The sequence below is a fragment of the Morone saxatilis genome, unplaced genomic scaffold, assembly GCF_004916995.1.
Source record: "Morone saxatilis isolate NCDOM2014 unplaced genomic scaffold, NCSU_SB_2.0 Contig7, whole genome shotgun sequence".
NCBI classification, from domain to species: Eukaryota; Metazoa; Chordata; class Actinopteri; family Moronidae; genus Morone; species Morone saxatilis.
In genome coordinates, this window is record NW_023340246.1 from 13,399,512 (window position 1) to 13,416,437 (window position 16,926).

The following is a 16,926-nucleotide window of genomic DNA, read 5'->3' on the forward strand; positions in this document are numbered from 1 at the left end:
ATGCTAACATGGTCTCAATGAGAATGTTAACATGCTGATGCTAAGCAGGGTTAGCGTTTACCATCTTAGTTTAATTAGCACCAAATTCAAAGTAATGATGTACTGATGGTGAAAATGAAAAAGAAGAAACAAAAGGTATAGATTTCATTACATACTATATGCATTTTGGTAGACATTATGAATGCTTTGCATAACTGTAACTAATTAAAAAAAGTGTCCTTGCAACACTGGGACTTTGGGAGCTTGTATTGTCTGTAAAAATAACGTCGCCCTTTTGTGCCTGAAATACTCACCTGACACTTGAGGAACACCTTGGAAACCATGCTCACAGCAGCCAATGGGGAGAAAGAGCAAACACTATACATGATTGCTTTTTCCTCTTAACAAATGGCAGTCCAACTACAGGTAGCATGAAAAACCCCAATACATCAAAAAATGCTTTGTGTTTTCTGCATCACACACATGAAAGTAACTCATCTCTGGATTGGTGTTAATAAACTGCTGTCATCTGAAATAAGTGTCATCCAGGTGCCTAAACATAGAAACATGTGCTGTTAAAACTCAAAGTGTGAAACATTATTAGCATGCTTAACACCTTCTTACTTGCATCCCTGTGGTGTTATAATTATACAGTTTCAATGAAAGACTTATTTATGAATGGTAACCAACAGAGGAATAGAGATATAGGCCACGTGCTGTAATTCCTCACGCACGTGATTACAATAAGTCATATTAGCTGCTGCCATGCACACTGTGGCGACTTAATCAGATTTAGAGTCAAACTCTAAACTGTGCTTTATCACAAAAAAATGAGAATCATCTGTGCTAATTACTAGGAATAATTTGAATTTAAAAGAATAGTTCAGCATTTCAGGAAATACACATTTGCTTCCTTTCTGGGGGTTATATGAGAACAGTTTGACTCTCATTAATTAGCCTACAGAGCAGTCTGTTAGCCTAGCTTAGCATAAAGACTGGAGGCTGGGGGTAACGGCTATGGCTCTCTCAAAATTTCAAAAATCCCTCTTAACACCTCTAAGCTTACTTCCGTTTATTCTGATTGGTTCATCGGTAGAGTTAATAATTGTGTTAACAAACTACAACATAATAAACTCAAAACTTGATTTTAAATTCTAGTAGAGATCCCAAACATACCAAATATGTCAGACTAAATTTTAGGGAAATGTACTGTAAAAGGGGTCAAAGGGAGAAAGCTTTAGCTTATAATATGAGGTTAACACCAGTGCACATACTAACAACAGTCCCAACCATCCACATCAGTGCTACAATTTGAATGAGCACTACTTACTGCAAAGTTGAGACCTTTTATGTGAGAGTGTAGTTTATAATAATAATATATCCCATTTTTCTTTTCATTTCTACACATCTGTGTCACATTCAAATAAATCACACAGACAGCATTGATTTACTTTTTCATGCCCTTGCATCGGGTTTCTTATTTGTGTTAAAGTATCGTACATTATTTGACCTAGACATAAGAGCATATATGCGAATCCTGGCTGCATTTATCAAAGGTCTGTCGAAGATTTGAATAGCTCAAACACATTGACAATTTCCACAAGAAAATTGCTGCCATTTCAGTCACCCACAGAGATTTCCTATTGGAGATAGAAAGAAATTAAATCACACCCGCATCAGAGCAACAAAAGTGCCTTCATGATGGAGCCAACATATCTTGTGCATCCCTGATAGTAAGTGCTGTCTGACAATCAAAAAAGATGAGTCTTGGCATATTTACTGTGGAAAAAAAAAACCTTTTTAATGTCATGCGAAGCACAACACACAATTTTAAAAATTTAAACCTCAAAGACAGCCCTCTGGACCATTGTCACTTTTATGATTTATTCTTTGGGCTATTTATGTATTCGGCATCAGGTTGCAAGTTGCCTGCTGATAAATTGATGTTGCTGTATAGGTGGAAGGAAACAACTGCAGCATCCAATCAGCTTTGCAATGAGTGTTTGAATGGTGTTTTTAATCTTTAATGTATTCAGTGACAGTACTTTTGCTTTCCATAATCAATGGTCATACAGTCTGTGTTGTTGTTTATATTTTCATTTAGCTTATATTCATAGAGCCAGTGAGTCTTTATTGCTGCATTTCTTACTTATTCATATTCATACAAATGCGGTTGTTTGAAAAGCAAAATAGATGGATTATATATTTTCCAAGCCATGTACAATATACAATAAACAGATAAGAAAGAAGTAGGCATTTTGAGCTATGGTGGCACACATCCATTTTTCACAGCCACTCATGTCATGCTTCCCTGCCACATTGCACCGCACAGCAGGAGGTGGTATCGAGTCAGAGCAATAGTCATTTGGTCATTTTTTTTGCCAGTTTTGGTGTCAGTCTCACCGTATTATATCATGACTAAACTATTTGTGCCAGCTGCAAGTCCAGTCCTAATTGAGTCCATACTTTTCCAAACAGCGCTGTGAGGAGATGGATGTTACAACCACATTTGTGACAAATAACACATTCATATTAGGCAGGAGGACTATGTTTCTGGCTGCCAGTAAGATGGAGGGGATGTCAAAGCCAGGACTGTGTGAGACTGATGTGCCGGTGCAGTCCATCAATTCACACGGCTCCTTCCTCACTGCCATCATCATCAGCAGCTTGTGCTTCTACTGGCACAAGCAGGAATATTTGTCACAGAGCCAGTACAGATTCAGGTTGAGAGAAGCTCAAAATGTGTACAGTACCTTATTGCTACTAACATTTGCCAATTTTATAGTGAAATAGGAAGCTAAAACCTGTCAAGTTTACCACCACAGCCAGTATTAACATGCAAATGTCTCCATGGAATCGCAACCGAAAAATTCGTTTTAATAAAAAAAGGCACCAGATACACATTATTACACTCACAGGCACACACGCAACAAGATGACTTGGTCTCCAGTTATGTTTACCATACAGCACCCAATTTAGCCCACAGGGCATCCTTATATGGGGCAGCTGGAGTGCTATAGGGCTGCTAACAGGAACGTTTTAAAATAACCAAAGAACTGGTGTTTGTCTTGACTTCCCTGTAATTCAAAATAACAAAAGAATGTGGAGTTGGTTATAATGAACATATGGAGGATGTGTACAGTGGGTCTGACCAGGTACAGCCTGAACAAAGGGAGTGTTATGACCTGTTACATGTAAAAATGAACACACCATGCCCTGCATCATCATCCTATAGGAAGACATCACATGGAGTAAAGTCTGCATGTTTAGAGTTTGGAGAGAAGGCATTACATAAACTAGGTAGGATGTGGCCAAATGAGATTGTTTGCAGTTGGCACTGACCAGTGGTTTGGATGGGGGAAGCCAACAAATTTGATGTAAAAGTACATCAGATTTGCTTTTATGTTTTTTTCACAGCTTTATGTTCTTTAAAACTGATTGCTTTTGCTGTGTTTTTGGAGAAGCAGTCATTCATATATTCACATATACAGTGTGTTTTTTAGATGCAAGACCCACAGACATTGGGCAATAAAAGTGAGGAAGATTACTTAATCCTATTCTCCTTTTCAGGTACAGAAGACACCATACTGGGTCTTTTAGGAATTGATGATTAGGTTACTGTTTTGTTTCCAAATTTCTCTGATATTGTAATATTTCTGGCGTAAAGGGTGTCCCCATAGGAAGGTCCCCTTGAGCCAGATTTAGGAATCAAACTGTTGATGCTCATGGAAAACATCAAGCTAGTGAATGCCTTAATCACACTAACCCGTTTATAATTTTTTTTTTAAAGCTGTGTTTTTATGTTTTGCCTCGTCTGCAAGATTATCAAGTGTGCACAATATGTCCATTTGTATGGATCGACTCACCGAGCAGCGAACTTATGAGGATGAAAACCTGAATGGTGGTGGTGAAGTCTCGGTAGGCTTGCTCTCGGAGGAGGCGCTGCTGCTCTTCCAGCCCGGTCTCCTCGGCAGGTGAGCCGCTGTCCCACCGGGTCGGCGGGCTCGACGCGTTCAGGAGATCCAGCCTGAGGTGGGCTGCTGTGAAATTGGCTGCACCGTCCCCGACCGTTGCACCCCGGCTCCCACTATCCATGTCGGCTCACCCCGCGATCCTGATGGGTTTTAAATATGTTTTAAAGACGGCTGGCGGGATGTCAACAGCCAGCACTGAAGAGGCATTTCTTGTGGGGATGATGCCTTGCAAAAAAAAAAAAAAAGGAGGAAAAAAATCTACACAATTGTGTGCAGGAGAGATGTCAGTGAAGATGTAAGACAGCAATGCGAGCAGCTGCCAGCAAAGAGATGATTTTCTGTCAGTGGATATGTTAAATTAGGAAAAAACATGGTGTAATAATCATACATCAGAGCACAGGGAAATGACCAGCCTAGGCTGCATGCCCCATCATTTCCCAATGCGGATGCATGGAAGAAATCAGTCTAACAATCCGTGCGCAGTGAGGCTGGATGGATGCTACTCTCTGACACCCAGCGCACCTAAAACCACACCGGGTTGCGAAGTGTCCATTCTGGGAATGAAGCTTGCAGCACCGAGAACACACTACCATCACATTTCGCCGTCCGGAAAAAAATATTGTGTCTGTCGGGCTGTTACTCCTGCTGCCGCTGCCAATCGCACTGTCAGAGGCTGTTTATTGGTAGACTGACTGGTGTGGGGAGCCTGCAACTGAATATTTCACAGCGTGAGGTGCAAGACTGGAGAGGAGAGCCCCTCCTCTTCTTATAGCACCAAGAAACTCCACTGAATCTTATGAATGGCAAGCAGGGGAGGAGGGAAGGGTGGGAAAATTAGGCTCATCAGTAATAAAGATGTTTCAGTTATAGGTCATCACCCAAACACACAAAACCTGCTAAATACTTTCAGGGAATATCCAGAGAGCCTGTTGAACTATTTACTTAATTGTATTATAATGAGGCACACTATCAAATGGTGGTTTTCAGACTACATGAGGTTTGCCCTCAACAGTCCTGTGGTTGTCTTGCTCAGTCTGTCCTCTCACAGGAGCTTGTGACATTCCTCTTCGGTTTGCTGAAAATACCAGAATAGGAGAGGACATATAGTAACTCAGTAAACCATCATTTACTTGGTTTTAATCATTAATTAATGTGAGTTTATTGCAGTCTCCTTTGTGTAAGCCAGTGTGGATGCACTGGGGACATGTTTGTATGGACCCATTGTACAGTAGACAGCTCTGGATCAGTGTGCACAGCAGTAAGTATGAAAGAAGTACTACTTTAAACATTTCATAGAAACACTGTACAATAAATCAATCTGGAACAGGACTGGAATTAGTAAAAAAAAAAAAAAATGAAGCGAGAGATTCAGATAGACTTTATTGATCCCACACTGGGGAAATTCACAAAAGTAATTCTTACTGTAGTGCTAATGCATATTTCAGGCATTCACATTTGTTAAATCAGCACAGTATGCCTGACATTTTAATAGGCTAAGAGGACTGACTCAGCATATTAAAAGTATTTTCCTGCATCGTGTGAGTTAGAAAGATTTCCTCATAAAGATGGATGTGGTGGAAGAGATACAATCGTCTTTGTCTTCTACTTCAGAGTCCTTACTTTGATGCAGGCTACATTGTTAATGAAATCCCTAAGAGAAACACTTACATCATCAAAGTGAATTCACTTCCCATCCACTGCCTTTCATGTAAAATTCCAAGGTTTTGAACTTTAACATGGGAATAAAACCGGTGGGATTAATGTTATTTAAAATAAAATATAAGCTTTTGTTTCACAATCTTTCATCATGAAAGTTCTCCTCCCAGTCGGCTTCACATTATGTTGTATGGGACAAAACACATCTCATATTTATGTGTAAGGAACATCAAAGAGAATTGTAGGGAGGCTGAGCTGCCTCTAGATGCCAACATTTGCACAAATAGTAGTTATTCTGGGAGACCGCTGGACTGTTTATGTATTACAATGACACTGATTGCCGTAAGAGCAGGCGCGATTATTACAGGCTGAAACTATTGGTATCTACTTTTATTATTAACAATATTTCTGATATCTATTTATATCCTATGGCAAAAATATTTGCACAATCACGTGTACAACAATCGCATTATTGTTCAATGCAGTTAACTTCCCTCCACTGTTATGCTGAACACGAGTTAACTCATTTATTGGTTTTTAATTCCAGTCTTCTTGGAATGATCTATTTGTACAGCATTATTTTGAAAAACGGTAACACAGCATGATAATATCACACATCAAAGTCAGTCAAATCTAATATTGAATTATTACGCAGCCCTTTTCCAACCACAAATAATTAAACTAATCACAATTACTAGGAATTCAGAATAATACTGCATGTGACAGAGACAAGGAGTGTTAAACATACAGAGCTCAAGTTATCCCAGATTATCTGTGATTGATTCCAACCAAGCACACATTATGTTACTCATTCTGAGTAACCCCTTACAGATATATCAGTCGATATCGGCCTCTCACTAAAATATCATTATCGTATCGGTATCGGCATATATATAATCCAATATGCTGTTTTTTTCCCAGTGTATTATACAAAGGATTGTGGTTTTTACAGTACTGATTTTTAGCTTTTTTATTTTATTTTTTTAATTCTTTTTGTTGACAATATAGCCTATATATTGAATTATTTTAACATGTTAAATAATATTTAGCCTAAATATTCTTTCATAAAGTTATCAGTTAAAGAAAGCAGCCTTCTGAGTACCTTCGCATAGACATAACAGGCAATAGCTGAATTTTCACCCTCGAAAATAGATTACCGTATTGGCCTCAAAAAAGCCATATCAGTCGGGCTATAATTCCGAGACATTTTAGTTTGGAACCTGCGATATTCAGGTGGTTCACAGCAGAAATATTTGTCATGTCATTGTAGGAAAAGCCCAGCTGTAATTAATAACAGTAATGACTCACTCACTCACTCACTCACTCCCTCCCTCCCTCGCCCCAGTGGAAAACCTAAGGAGCCGCCCCATGTACTAAATCCGCTTGAACAATTTTTGTCATTTTTTCTTAAAAAAAAAAGTATAATTTCCACATTAAAAACCTTAAAAAGGCATCTACTCCTAAATTACAGAATCTATGAATATGCAAATTGTGTTTATTTCTAAAAACTTTGTGCTCGACACAAGATGTCTCCTAATTAACTAAACAACCGTAGGAACAAGAAGAGTGGAGGAAGACTAACGGTTTAAGCTCAACTTGTGTTGACGAGTAAAAATATCTGCTGTGAGGAAGAATTAAATCTGCATAAATGTTTTGTGACCAGGGTGGGAAAATAACTTTTTGATAGTAAATCATTATTTTCTGTTTATCTATAAGCCACTTTCATATTTTACCAGCATTTGGCTGGTGCTTATTTCCCACCTTGTGTGTAACCCACGATACAAATGTAAGCTTGTGGAAAAGGAAAAAATAAAAACACCAGTTGGACTGAAGGCATGCTTCTAAATGAGGTCTAGAGAGTAATTAAACCAAAGCCTCAACATAGGAATACTCATACAGTGTCATTTAATAACCCTTTAACAATTTCATTCATTAGAAATTGAAGGCAAGGCAAAGCATAGCTAAGGACAGCCATTCTGGGATGCTTGACACACTTAATGCAGCATTGCTTGCTAACAAGTGCTCTTGTTGTCCAAGTGGCTCTTGAAGAACTCCTGGACTCTGTCCCACAGGTCCAGCTGAGCCTCAGAGTGGGCTTTTGGCTCTCCACCAAACACCACGTCACTCCCCACTGCTCCATGGAACCCAGACGGACAATGAGGCATGTGAGGGACTTCCAAAAAGTGTCCGGCTTTAGGGTATGTCACCACCTTAAATGACTCTTTGCTGTGTTTTCTCAGTGTTGCAGCAGCCTGCTCGGCAAAAAGAGCACTGTTCCAGTTGTGGTCATCTTCAGAAACGGCAAACAGGAACTGGCAGCTAGCACGTTCAATTGGAAACAATGACGCCCTGTTCTCTTCCAAGGAAGGGTCTGGTAAGGCATCGCGTATATCGATAAGCCCAGAGCCTTTGATTTTAACATTCGTTATGACAGGGGAAAGTGGAGGTAGAACAATGTCTTTGTAGTGTAAGGGAATCACAGTATTTCCAATGCAGCCATTAATACAGACGGTCGCTGAGATCCCAGAGAGGAAAGACGACATCGACAAAGCCAAACCGCCACTGTGAGAGATTGATATGATGCCAATCCCAGGACCTTTAACCTGCACAGAGAGGTATTGAATTAACAGCTGATATGTCCTTAGATGTGATGTAATATACAGTTAATAAATAAATCAATAAATAACAACCATGCCTCAATTCAACTTGAAAGCAGAGCTTGAACAAACTAGGGTTGCAACTAACAATTATTTTTCATTACTTTTTTATCTTCGGATTACTTTCTTAATTGATCAATTACTTGTTTCACTTATAAACATGTCAGAAAATTGGGTAACTCTAACCCTAATGTCTTCCTTTGCTTGACAAACAGTCCGAAACCTAAATATATATATAAGTTTATTATTGCATGTGATGAATGAAAACAGCTAATTCTCATGATAAAAAGCTGGAATTTGAGAATTCATATTAATTATCTGTCCATTTACTAATAGATGAATTAAGTGATTGTTTCCACTCCGTAATGATCTTAATTATGCATAGTTTGCAAAGAAGGACCTTCAAAAAATCTGTCACAGCCATGTCAAGTAGCCAGTAGATGGCAACATTGACATAGTACTGTAAATACAAATATGGGCCTATATCTCTGATACAGGCTCACTTTATACAGAATGTATATGTATAACGTACATGAAGTCAAACAATATGCACAATAAGTACAAAGGCAAAGTAAACATAAAACATGGGGATAAAAAGGAGATTCTAATATCATAAATAAGATTATCTTTACTGTTTTAATCTTCAGTACTAACCTCCGGATGTCTCCTCAGATATGTAACAGCCTCTTCAAAGTACTCCAAATCCAACATTTTAGGTCTTTTCGGTAAATCCTGGTAGCCAAAATAGGCCAGTGCCAGAACAACATAACCTTTATTGGCCAGGAGGCTGGCTCTGGGCTCAGTTAGACGTCCACCAAATGTGTACAGATCCACTATTCCTGGGAATGGACCCTTTCCTGGAAACAACACGGAAATAAAAAAGGAGAGGGAAAGTTGAGTAGAATACTGCCATCTCTCCAATTTCTATGTATCTTTCTCAGTGCTCATCAACTCAAACATCAATGACAAATTTCCCCTGGGAGACAATAAAGTATATTCTATTCTATTCTAATACACAACTAACCTGGAGGTATGAAGAGGACTCCTCGTATTCTTCCCTCTTGCACAGGTATTCTCCTCATCCCCTCTGTCATGTATACTCTCTCGTTAGTTTCAGAGGCTAAGACCTCACCAGTCTCTCCGCTCAGTGCTTCTATCTCCACCAGTGTTGGGCTGAGCACGTTCTTCTTCAGCAGTTTTCCGTGTGGAGTCTCTGGTGCCATGGACCAAAACAAACCCATGGGCTCCACTCCGGTGTAACTTCCTCCCAGAGAGGGTGCTCGGCAGACATCCACCTGGCCAGTTTCATCTGCTTTGTACAGGGCAGAAGCCTTGAAAATCACCCCTCTGTCGTCGACTAGTTTGGACCTCAGTTCAACTGGTTTGTGAGGAGCAAGTCCTTCTACTTTTACCTGCACCAGTTTATCGAAGAGACAGCGAACACTGGGGAGAATCTTCAGGCGGATCTGTGAGTAAGCCATTTCAACTCACTGTAATGGCTGAGTGTTGTATGTTTTACTCCGGCCTTTATTTTAGTACTGCTATGTTGTCACTGCATCTGTTAAGGAAATCAAAAGTTAAATTGTCATAGCTCTCGCAAAAAAATGAGCGCATAAAAAACAATCTTCATCATTGTAAAAAAAAAATCACAGAACAGTATCAAAATAGTGAGACTGTTGATTTTCACCAATATCCAATAATCTTCTTCTAATTGGAATATTTGATGCAGCACAATGAAATTCTGTGTACATTATCTGTTGATTTATTCACACCAAAGGTTCTTAAACTCTTTTATTTTGAAATTTAAAGAACTTCAGTAGATCTCACATGCTATGTTTTACTTTTTATTTATTATTTATTATTATATTTTATTTATTTATTTATTTATTTTTTACATATTTCTCTGTAAGGAGTCTACTTGAACCTGGGCACAAAATACTCTGAGTCACCTCACTAACATGATATATTCTTCATTGAATAGACAAAGGCACTGACAGGGCCCTGCACAGACTTTTAGGGGCACATAAAATATGTATTTACAAAAAAAAACAGACAATTATAACTCAGTAACACGAGCACCATGCTATAGCTAAGCTGTTTCTGTAGCTAAATTGCAGTGAGGGTCTTCAGTTGATGGAGGAGAGTATATTCAGGGACATGGTGATGTCTAACTGGGGGAAAGTTCAAGTAAAACAGCGACGAGTAGACAGAAAATACAACATGAAAGCTAACTTCACACTGTGGTTGAATTCCTCCTGTTGGGACAGTTTCATTATAACACTACCCGGTAAGCGAGAAAGTAACCTTGCTGATTTGACTTTGATTCTAGTTTTAGTTTACCGGCTTTGTTTTGAACAAACTGACTATCAACAGGTACATTTGGGTCAGAAAGCTTTATATTATCTCACAACCGGCCAGAACAACTGAAAACCATACCTGTATTACTGAAGCACTGAGCTTTACAATGCAAAGTGACACAACCGTGAAAGCAGAAGCTGCAGCAATAAATAGGAAGCGACTGGGCGAAACCACTTTGCCAAACAAAAGGGGGGGGGCTTTTGAATTGGCTGCCTTTGGTGTTTGTTTGTTTATTTGGTGTTCCACTTTGTGTACTCATTGTATGTGAAAAGATTCATTCAAAGTATATATATTAAAACTGAAATAGAAAGAGAAATGTATGATATTTCGACAAGGAAAGCAGGAGGTAATTCCCCCTGTGGAATGAAACGGTCCATATATTTACCAGTTGACCCTGGGCTCCAGCGACAGTTTAAGTTAAGTTATCCCTTATACTGTTAGTGAATTAGCCACCTTCAACTATGAGATGAAATTAAATATAATGATAATATTTTTTAATAATTTGTCAACAAATATAACCGACTCAGGAACTTAAACATGTAGCCTATGTAGGAAAGTGAAGCAGCCACTAGATGTCAGCATTGGCACAGGATATTAACATTTGGGAACGCTTGAAAGGTTAAGACGACCTTCCTGTATAAGATTAACCTTTAATTTTCATCTTCCAACACCACATAGTATGCTCTTTTAAGTATGCCCTAGAGTTATCATCGTGAACACAGTGAGACAAGAAGAGTACTAACTAATTTACACAACATGTTTCCCCTAATATAGATTATCTGATTAGATGTTGGACCACCTTGTTGTATATGTTTTCATATTAATGAGCAAAATAGAAGCATACTGGGCTCATCTGCTTCTTGTTTATCTCCAGAGTAGACCTGTGAGTGTCCTCTCAGAGGTTCCTTACAGGGGTCAATGACATGTCGAGGTGTTTAGCAGGAGTTTGATCCTCTTAATCAGTGGTTTGCCAGTGCTAGGGCTTCAGAAGCTTTGGGATCATGACGATTTTGTGTAAAGGAGAGAAATCTTTCTTAGCAAAAAGGTTGGAAATTAAGACAGGAGTGGAATCTAAGCAGAGACCAGGGACGGAGCCAAATTTAACCGGAATTGAAGAAAGTGAAAGTAAAAGTGGATTTAATAACAAGCTATGTAGAATCAACAAACTAAACATCTGACAACAGTGTTTGTGCTAATGAAATGAAATGTTATGGTTTTAACTAACAACTGATCTGTTTTTGGACATTGAGGCCTTGTGGCATCTTTCAACCCCAGCGTACACTTTTACATTTAGAAGCACCTTCAGTCATCGCTGGGGTATGGATTTCCTTCCTGCTATAACCGTTGAAACAACCCTGAAAGGATGACATATGACCGGAGTTGACCTTTACACCATTTACTTAGTGCAATAACATCATAATAAGTTCAGAGACAGACTATTTAGACTTACACTTTCTGTAAAAGTAGAAGGAAAACTTAGATAAAGCTGTAAAATACAGATGGAATTATTGAGAATAACTTCACAAAACACTACAGACAAAAATATTACACCATAAAAAAGATTGTCTCTCCTTCTTCAATATGAATGTAGTTTCTTAAAGGCAGTGTGAGTTCCATACAGTGGAATGAAAATGTTTGTCTCAGCCCACTTATTACCGTCTATGTGAAGTGAAAATGTAAGAGGATAAAGGAAGGATTACTGTGTGATGAAATTATCCTCACATTGAAGCCAGTTTATATCGTCCTCCTCAACATTCCTCTACATTCAGTTTTTCAATTTAATTGGCTTTATTGGCAGGAAGTTTTAAATCAATCATGTTTCCAAAGCAAAACGTCACTTATAGTAGGCTATATAAATACTACTAAAACAATATAATGAAATCTTACATATTTACTATAAAAAACCTTATTTGGATGCCATAGCTGCCCTATATATTTTATGGGTCCAGAAAAGCAATACTGAAAATAAATGGGTATTCATTTTCTGTAGAAACAACTACTCTACATGTGTAGATGCTATTGAGTCAATGTTTTCTGATCTCTAGCTTTAAGACAAATAGGAGCGCTCCAGGACAAGGGATTTCAAATATTTGACGGCCTCTTTTGATGTTTCTTTGCAATGACGCATTATGTTTTGCAAGGTCACAGTGAACTGCGGTTAAGTGTGACGAGAGATCTCACTTTCTTTCCCCTCTGAGTGAATTAAAGTAGCATTTCCACCCACACATTCTCTTCTACTTTCTATCTGCAAGCACATTGTGTAAATACAGTGCAAAACTGTATATTATATAATAAAATATACCCATACTGTATATCATATTTATTTATCTATCAGCTTTTCGGTTTAACGAGTCATCTAAGTGTATATTTTATGCATACGCAGACTGTGATGATGTGTTCTCTCCAGTGGCAACAACTACAAAGAAAAACCATATCAGAAGGTCTGAAAAACATCCTGGCAGAGGCAAAAACCAAGACTTTGTGTGAACTGTCAGAGATGAAAAAGATATTGCAATCACAGTAAGAACCTTTTAGATGGCATTTGTGCTGGCAGATAAGTCTTTTAGTTTGGTTTGGTTGACTAACAACATGGATTGAATATATCAGATTTTGTCCAGAATATAATAGCCTTGAATTTGTTTCCATGTTTGTCCCTAGACTAGAGAACTAGAACATTCAAATCACACAAACAAGTCTGTTTTTCTTTTTCTTTTTTGCCAGGAAGCAGACAAAACGCATCATTAAAGATAACAGATGTTTGAAAGAGCTCAGGATGCAAATATCAATACGTCAAAAAGTAAAACACAAAAACACATTAAGATAGCTACAGTTCACTATGGGCTATTATTTTGCATTTAGCATTTGAATTTTTGTGGTTAAACAGGTTAATAGGCCTGAGCAGATTCATTTTTGCTTACCTTAGATATTAGATGATGATTGAGTATAGAGACAAAGGGACTTAGATAGCCATGTTATTGTGATATAAACTACATTCATTCACATACATTCATATAGTCACCTTACAAGAGATAATTGGATAAATATAGTAACACTAAGAAAAGTAATTAACATTATTTTGTTGCAATTTATGATTATCTGCAATGGTTTTGTTTATGTAAACGGTTGTCTGTCGAGGTCTAATGAGGTCGACACATTTTTAGATTATTGCAGTTTGGCATTTCAGCCATTCAGCAGCCAAAATATGCATCTAATCACACAACATAACTATACATGTATGGGGAATCCCCTATAATGGCAAGTACACCATATCCCATGCATTTTTAATTTTTTGGCATCTAATTAAGAAATGTACAACATTTATTGCTTACATGTATTGGGTGTATTTTTCTCTCTTTTGTCGATTCTTTTGTCTCTCTCCCCCCGCCGTCCCTCTACCAAAATCCGTGCTTTTATTTTGAAGCCGAGCCCTAGCGGTTGGCTTGACAGATTAGGATCCGCCCTTTTAACGAGGTAGTCATGGAGACCGCGCGAGAGCGAGGCAGCTGGTAGAGTTCTCACAGCGAGTGTTTCCGCACACCTACCCAGAATAAAGAGACAGGGAACGACAGGGAACGACAGGGAACAACAGAGCGGCGCTGACGGGAACTAGTCGACGAAAACATTGTATTTATTTCATGTTATTTTTTGCCACAGTCTGGTTTGGGTGTATCCGTTTTTTTACCACCGTTAATGCCTCGAATTTGAAGCAGTGAGAGGAGGACTCGCTGCTGTTAACCTTTACATTGGTGAGTGTGAGTGTGTGTGTGTGTGTGTGTGTGTGTGTGTTACATTATAGGCCACTACGAGATCTCTTTGCTCTTATCTTTCGCTTCTCGTCAGCCTGTATTTATTCATTACGTGTAATTAAAAACACGAAACAAGTTGCCCACACTAAAGGGCGACGTTAAATAATTTGTGAATGAGAAGAATGAGTTGTCAGTTTTGTGTTTTGTCAACTAACCCCTTTGAACGAAGTGTGTTGTTAATTAAGCTAACCGCGACCAGTGGCGAACTGTTCATTTCTCACAAAGGTAACACCGAGCTAACTGGCTAGTTACATATTTATGACGTATTTAGTTGGTTATAAGTCTTTATCAGCTGCTTGACAAAGTGATTAGCGAGACACGTAAAAGCAGGAAACCGGCTCGAGTAGCTAGTTCACGGTTAACAGCTGTAGCCTTACTGTGTTGTTGCGTTTCGGTCATGTGAACAATAATAAGTAACAACGTAGCAGTGTCACGTTTTTAAAAAAGAAATAAATAAATAACGTTGTCGCCTGTTATCTCATTTATTCATGCTGACACAGACTGAAAACAAAGATCTAACAAATGTAATGGGTAGCGTTATTAGCGTGTTACTTTGTGAGAATGAGGTTGCTTTGGTTTAGTCTTTGTTTTTGTCCCTGTGTGTGTGTGTGTGTCGTCCTGGCAGCCCACCACACTCTTTGTTTAAATAGCTCGCAGTACAGTTGCACGTGTCGAAGCGTGTGACTTTGCTATAAAGGCAGCTGACCGCGTTTGATTCAGTTTCAGGGGTGTGTTGTTGAGTTTTGAGGGTCTCTCCGCTCAGATATTCCTCACGCTGTCATTTTCTAACTCTCTCTCTCTCTCTCACCTCTCTCCTCCCCCGTTCCCTCGCCACCGCTTCTGTTCCAGTAAGAGTTTTTTGAGTCGTTTCCTGTTAGCTGGGTTGGGTAAGATACGACATTTACAATAGCAAAGTTCATGGAAGTCCAACGCGAGCTGTTGCTTATCACCATAATGGAGAACAAAGGGGCGTTCAAACACATTTGAGCACTGAAATCAGGGCTGACCAGTGTTTTGATCACTGTTTACCACGTGTTTGGGTTGAATAAATACATTTGTCATATGTCAGATTTTGCCACAGCATTGGCTTTTAGTTACTACCTTGATGTGTAAGCGTATAGTGCTCTGGCTATTCCACCCAGAAACAATTTCTCAATACCTGTATGAGGCTCTATATCCGTAAAGTAAATGAATTCTGCCTCTTCACTGTCGGTGAACATTGCCCTGACAGCGGGCTACTTTGTCAACCAGGAGGGTGTTCACCGACCAAATCTAAAAACTGTCCAAACACTACGTTGTTTGCACTTAGTCATTGCTCCACTGGAGATTCAGCCCACAAGATCTTTGCTCTTTGCTTTATGTGGCGACATTGTAACTTCGACATTTAGAGGTAGCGTATATTGCTTTTTAAAAATCTTTTTATTCAACCCGTAAGATGTTTTTCATTGCAGAACTGATTACAGTCCATTTTTGTTGAAGTGTTACAATACCTCATTTTATCCCCATTGTTCGGATTGACATGTTTTGTTTTTACACACTGTGGCTTTCACAGAGGAACTATATACAATGTGCAGCTTTAATGGTTCTCAATCTAAAACCCATTGTGTAGCTGCAGTGAGACTTTTATAACTCCCAGTCCAGCATTCAGAGGCTTTTTCTGTTTGACAACATAGCTTAGAGAAAACATCTTGTGAGTAAAGATAAGAAAACTGTGCTTGGCTTCAATCCCATCCTCAGACTTCCCCACCTTTCACCAACATAACATACGACAGTGCTCCTCTCATTTTACTGTTTCCACTTTTATTCTCTTCTTTCATCCACTTTCTTTCTCTCTCTCTCTTCTCCATCTTTCTGTCCCCTAACTCGCAGCAGTGCAGAGGGATGCTTGGGCGCTGTGGGGCTTAACACTACATAATACTTCATAACAAAGGGTCCTTTCTGTGCTGCCATGCAGAGCCCCGTCTCTGGGCTCCCTCGGCGGGCCCAGGCGGGCTCTACCAGCAGCAGTAGCACTGGGGCCTATTGGGTGGAAATCTCCTCCCGGCTGTTTCTTTGGCACACTGAGCGCTCTCTGTTCCCGGACACATGCCTGTGCTGCTGCTCTCCCTGGCTCCCTTTGCATTCCAGGAGCCCCGAGCAGCTGAAAAACTGCAGTAGCAGCCTGCTGCCTGGCTGCTTGTCTCACTGGTGTCTGAAGTGGAGAGTTGCATAGTTTTTTCCCCAAGTGGAAGACTAAACAGACAGTGTTTATGCAGTGAAAACCTCCACTTTCTTAAAGGTCCAGTGTGTAACATTTAGGAGGGTCTATTAGCTCTGTTGGCAGAAATGGAATATAACCGGCGTCACTGTGTTTTCGTTGGCGTGTGATCACCTGAATATAACCTATATATAATAGCGGCGGCGGCGGCTGAGGTCAAAGGCTAGAGAGGCGGGGCTAATACGTCATTGTTTCTGAAAAAATCCGCATTCGCCGTCCAGACGACTCCGGCAATCCGG

The 16,926-nt window shown here is 39.3% G+C and overlaps 3 protein-coding genes across 3 annotated transcripts in view; 1 reads left to right on the forward strand and 2 right to left on the reverse strand.

The window, feature by feature from the left end:
* gpr176 (G protein-coupled receptor 176) overlaps positions 1–4,074 on the reverse strand; it is a 10,994-nt gene extending 6,920 nt beyond the window's left edge. Inside the window, exon 1 of the mRNA XM_035679039.1 lies at positions 3,846–4,074. Coding sequence (XP_035534932.1) covers positions 3,846–4,074 — 229 coding nt within the window. The remainder of the gene's footprint in view (positions 1–3,845) is intronic.
* A 1,246-nt stretch (positions 4,075–5,320) lies between these two features.
* acot20 (acyl-CoA thioesterase 20) lies at positions 5,321–10,788 on the reverse strand. Its single transcript, XM_035678965.1, has 4 exons — positions 10,703–10,788; positions 9,291–9,824; positions 8,921–9,123; positions 5,321–8,212 (listed from the first exon to the last, which is right to left on the reverse strand). Exons 2-4 carry the CDS (start codon positions 9,745–9,747, stop codon positions 7,622–7,624), a joined length of 1,251 nt encoding a protein of 416 aa, XP_035534858.1. The 5' UTR covers positions 9,748–9,824; positions 10,703–10,788; the 3' UTR covers positions 5,321–7,621.
* Positions 10,789–14,107: 3,319 nt separating this feature from the next.
* susd6 (sushi domain containing 6) overlaps positions 14,108–16,926 on the forward strand; it is a 30,640-nt gene continuing 27,821 nt past the window's right edge. Inside the window, exon 1 of the mRNA XM_035678538.1 lies at positions 14,108–14,370. The gene's annotated coding sequence lies outside the window, so the exon portion shown is untranslated. The remainder of the gene's footprint in view (positions 14,371–16,926) is intronic.

Excerpts from the sequence above, each read along its gene's own strand:
- acot20 (XM_035678965.1), bottom strand. The coding sequence starts at position 9,747 with ATGGCTTACTCACAGATCCGCCTGAAGATTCTCCCCAGTGTTCGCTGT. Across the intron at positions 9,124-9,290 it reads AGTCCTCTTCATACCTCCAG|GAAAGGGTCCATTCCCAGGA; the intron begins GTTAGTTGTGTA and ends TGTTGTTTCCAG. Across the intron at positions 8,213-8,920 it reads ATCTGAGGAGACATCCGGAG|GTTAAAGGTCCTGGGATTGG; the intron begins GTTAGTACTGAA and ends CTCTCTGTGCAG.